This window comes from Gavialis gangeticus, unplaced genomic scaffold, assembly GCF_001723915.1.
Source record: "Gavialis gangeticus isolate Ggan-Ray unplaced genomic scaffold, GavGan_comp1, whole genome shotgun sequence".
NCBI lineage: Eukaryota > Metazoa > Chordata > Crocodylia > Gavialidae > Gavialis > Gavialis gangeticus.
In genome coordinates, this window is record NW_017729029.1 from 5,143,629 (window position 1) to 5,148,297 (window position 4,669).

Consider the following 4,669-nt stretch of genomic DNA (forward strand, 5'->3'; position numbering starts at 1 on the left):
CCATTCCCCCCCCCCCCCCCCCCAAATCTGTGTGTAGGGTGGAGGTGGCTGCCGCTGCGCTTTGCTCCCTGCTTCAGCTGCCCCGAGAGCAGCACGGCTACATGCCTTCTGCTGCTGGGCAGCACCATACACCCTACCTGCCTGGAAGCAGGACGCATGTGGCGTTTCACAGCTCTCAGGGCAGGAGGGCTCAAAGCACAGCAGCACGTGTCCCACACACAGTTTGGGGGGGGGGAGGGGGGGCCTTGTTCCACCCCCCAGCCCAGCTGGGGTCCCACTCACTCCAGCCCCTGCCTCGATCTGCCTGCCCCACTCTGAATGGCATTTCTCCTCAACCCGCCCCTTCCCTCACAGACCTATCTACAGGGAGGGAAGCACATGCTAAGTCCCCCCAGATAATTTTTCTCCCTCTGCATATGCAGAACGGTATCTTATTTCAGTCCTTTGATGGAATTTTAAAGTCAATTATGACACTGGAAATCCTTTAAGTCTTACATTTATTATTGGTGAATATTTTGCTTACATCTATCAAAAAGCAGCACATGAGAAAGTGAACAGAACACTTATATTACCCTAGGCATGAAGTACTTGTAGATGCAGGCTCCACCAACCACAACTCCTGCCAAGATGAATGCAAGACCCAGAAGTGTCAACAGGCATCTTCCAGATGAGTTTTCACTTCCATGTGTGGCAATTTCTGGATCCTTTAAAAAAAGGGAAGGAGAATAAGAATCAACAAAATTTCATTGGCTTGAATTTAATAATATTTTTTCTTCTTCTAAGACTCAAGATGCTCAAGCTTGACTTGAAATCAACAAGGAGTATCCCTGCATAACTGATGGGAATAAAAATGTAGGTGTCAGGCATCTGAGAAAGACTCCATTGTTATGAGCGATTAGGATCAGTCAAATTAGTATAATGAAAACAACTTTATAAAAAAATATTATAGCTAACAGGAGCTAATCCAAAAATCTATTGGAATTCTGGTTCTCCTTACAGACTGGGGGGCAGGGGGGATTTAGGAAATGATATCCTTTGAAGTCCTAAACCAGGGTCTTCAAGATTTTAAAAGCTGCAGGCCAAAGTGATGCAACTCAATCTGAGGTGGGCCACTGCTGGATCCCTCTGCGACTGCTGTGCTTGTGACCCAGTTGCCACCACATCCCTACTACGGAAGCAAGATGAAATCACTTGGCAAGGCCAGATCCAGCCCCTGGGCTAGCTGTGTGTTGCTTACCCTGTCTTAAACTGTTCATTTTATGAATTAGTTATAGGCTTTGTCCATTATGGCAATATTTTATACCTACACTAATACCCAGACAGGAAGATGTCCAACAGCATTAAAGCTGGCCACTTCCAGCTCTTACAAAAATAGGTAAAACTCCCTCTTACTTTCAAGATATGTGACATACTTCTTAATTAACAGGACCAAAACGTTACAAGAATCTGTTTTTTTAAGCACCAGAAATAAGCTTTAATTCCATCTGTCTAGATTTTTAAGCTGATTTCAAAGGGTTTGTTTGGTTGGTTTTTTTGTTTACTATGGTGACCTGCTTTATCCCTAAAAAGAAATGAGCTTGAATAGAAGTGAAGCCACCAAATGTCACATCAATCACCAATTCCCTGTTTCTTACCACCAGTTTTCAAGGTTTACAGTCAAATCATGTTTTCCAATTCTTTCTATACTTCTTTCTAACACATTGCACAAGAACCCCACAAACATGGGAAGTGAAACAAGTATATGCCATGTACTTCTGCACCCTTTCCCCTACCCAACCAAGTGAAACCCAATACTTCAGTTAAAAGGTGACCTAAAGCTGACAGCATCCCTTGGACTAGGCATGTCAAATATACAGCCTGTTGACCAGATCTGGCCCATGGAGCGTTTACAGGAGCCAGGTATTCAGAGGCACAACCCACCACTGAAAATCCAGGGTCCAGAGCTTTGTTGGGCATACATCAGTGAACCAGGGCTGCATTAACCCCCACAGGTCCCTAATGCTTCTTGCCACACAGTCTGGATCCAACCCAGGGATGCCAGGCCAGTGACACCTGTGCCCTACACACAAGACACCTTACACTAAATGAGAGTACACACACACACACACACACACACAGCTGGAATTCTATAGCAAGTCAGAGTAAGAAAGATAAATATTTTTCTTACAGATTGCAAGTTATTTTAGGACCTCTGTTATGCAAAGTGTGTATGAATGTGTGTGTGTATGTTTTGCTGAGTACAGCAACGTGAAGGAATATATACAGGAAAACCCCACATAATTCCCAATAAACTGGTTTAATACACAACCCCCCATAGTAATGTCTGATACTGGCTAGTTGTTACACTAGTATTCAGCAAGATAGAATTCCAGGAATGCCAATTTCAAATCCACATCCAGCTTATGCAAAATTTTCATCTGACTAACATTTGGACTAAGGTATAAAAGTCATGGCGGCAGAAGTAAGGAGTCATATTACTCCTCTGCAGAAGTATGAGCCCTTTTCCACCCCTGCTGAGGGTGACCTCCAGGTAACCTAGCTATGAATGGGTTCTCCTAATTCAGGCTGGGGAATACAAGGCAGCCAGTCCTGGTGCTGGCAGCACCACTCCTTTCTGTGCTCCTAGTTACAGAACCTTAAACACATTTGTGTACAGGGCCATTCAGTCCATGTGGACTTGGGCCTTTTGATAAGATAGCACCTCTTAAAATTAAGATTCTTTAAGGCCATTTTGCTTTCTCATAGACTTTTTCTGCAGTTTTTCCACACAGAGTCCACTAAACTTGTGCAACAGCTTTTCACAATTGTTTTAACAAGGATTGCTTTCCAAGTCTGTAAGTATTTATGGTAGACTACAGCTACACTATAGCCTTGTTTTAAATTAATTAGGGTAGGGTCTAAAACCCTAATGAAATTGCCGCCGTGTTGCACTATATTTACACTAATGACAATTTCTGTCCCAAACAGCTAATTGTTTAAGTAGGCCAGGAAAAAAGAGGTTGAGAGGCACCCTTTCTCCCACCCCACACACAGTCTGTGCAATGTCACTAGACTAGAAGTCATACCTGGAGCTCCATCCTGCCTCAGGTTACAACAGAATCAAACACTGGTGTGCCAGGGGATACTTATTGTTAAATTCTCTTAAGTAGTCAGGGTGCCATTTCAATTTGTAAGGGGGGGGGGGAAGGAACCCACACACCAGACCACAGCTGCATTGATTTGCGCAGACAGGTCGAGAGACACCATTTGCCTCTTCTTATGAGGACACCCTGTGTATTTCACAAGCACTAGTGTCCCATATAAAATTCTTGTTCGTGTTTGTTTTAAAACATGCCATTTCAGCAAATCTTCCTGCCAGCAGAGTCCTTTGCATTCTGCAAGCCGGATAGTAAACACAAAAGCAAAAGGGAAAACTGGATGTTAGCAGTACTAGATGAACTGTAGTTGAGGGGGTGGGGGATGAATGTGTTTAAGAGTAAAACACGAAACTACCTTTAAATAAAGCACTTGTTGTGGGGGGGAGGGTTATTCCAATGCAATGCTGAGGAAAGAGTTTCGTTGACAGAGGGGCATCTATACCCTATAGATGCTTAATGTTCAGTAGACTAGTTCTACTGCACATTCAGGCATCATGGCAAAAACTGTGCTAATGCGCAGCAGAATTAAGTCTACTGCACAAAACGACAGTGCACCCTTGCTACTGCATATTAGCAATGGCTACTTACGTTTAGATAGTACCTCATATTAGAAGTACTAAACTTAATGCACAGTTGCAAGGGCACATCAGTGTACACACAGATGCATGCAGACAGCTGCAGCTCATTTCGACAAGGCATTCTGCAACCCTCAAAAGCAGCAGTCGTGATCGCAAGCACTGATTTCATTTAAAGCAAAATGAAACAAGGCAGGGGCAAGGCACCAAGGTTTACTTTACCAAGTGCAAGCCAAGCTGGAAAGCCTGCAGCCCTGCGAATCATTGTTAAAGATGCACGTTACTTCTGAAAAATAGAAGAGCGGGGCCAGCAGCCTCGGCCAGAACCAGCCGAGTGCACTCGGCCGGCCACTAATGGCCTCACAAATGGAGCCCGCTCCTCGCCGGGCCCGGCTCGGCCAGACTCCGCCGCTAGGACCCAGGAGGCCCGGGGCCGAGCTGCTCCTCCCCCGGCGGCAGCCCCGGGACGGGAAGGAGGCGGCGGCAGTCCGTACCCGGCAGGACCCACCGCCATTTTAGCCCGTGCGGGAGGAAGGAGAGAGGGAGGGAGGGATGGCGGCGCCGGGCTCGGCCCCCCCCCGCCCCAGCCACCGGGAGAAGATGGCGGCGGCCCAGACCCGCGTCACTGCGCAGGGACCACAGCCCCGGCCCGGCGCGCACCTTATCGGCCACCAGCGCCTCGGCAGCCTCCTTCTTAGGCTCATCCTTGCGGGCGAAGGGCGAGTGGAACGCGATCTTCACCATGGCGCCGCGAGCTCTATCTGCACCAGCTGAGTCGCTGAGGAGGCTGCGGAAGAGGGCGGAGCTGGGGGAGGGGCCAGAGGGGCCCCGCCCCTCTCCTCTCTGCTCTGCTCCGCCCAGTCAGGGCCTGGCGCTGCGCCTGCGTGACGGTTGCGGGCGCTGGGGGGGTTGCAACTGCCTTCGCAGGCGGTTGGGGGGTGCGGACGGGTGCAGTGC

General features: G+C 48.0%; 1 protein-coding gene across 1 annotated transcript in view; it reads right to left on the minus strand.

Annotated features, from left to right (window-relative positions):
* ITM2A (integral membrane protein 2A) overlaps positions 1-4,517 on the minus strand; it is a 13,726-nt gene extending 9,209 nt beyond the window's left edge. The window contains exons 1-2 of the mRNA XM_019521145.1: positions 4,373-4,517; positions 573-704 (exon numbers count right to left, since the gene is read on the minus strand). Coding sequence (XP_019376690.1) covers positions 573-704; positions 4,373-4,456 — 216 coding nt within the window. The 5' untranslated portion in view covers positions 4,457-4,517. The remainder of the gene's footprint in view (positions 1-572; positions 705-4,372) is intronic.
* Between the last annotated feature and the right edge of the window lie 152 nt (positions 4,518-4,669).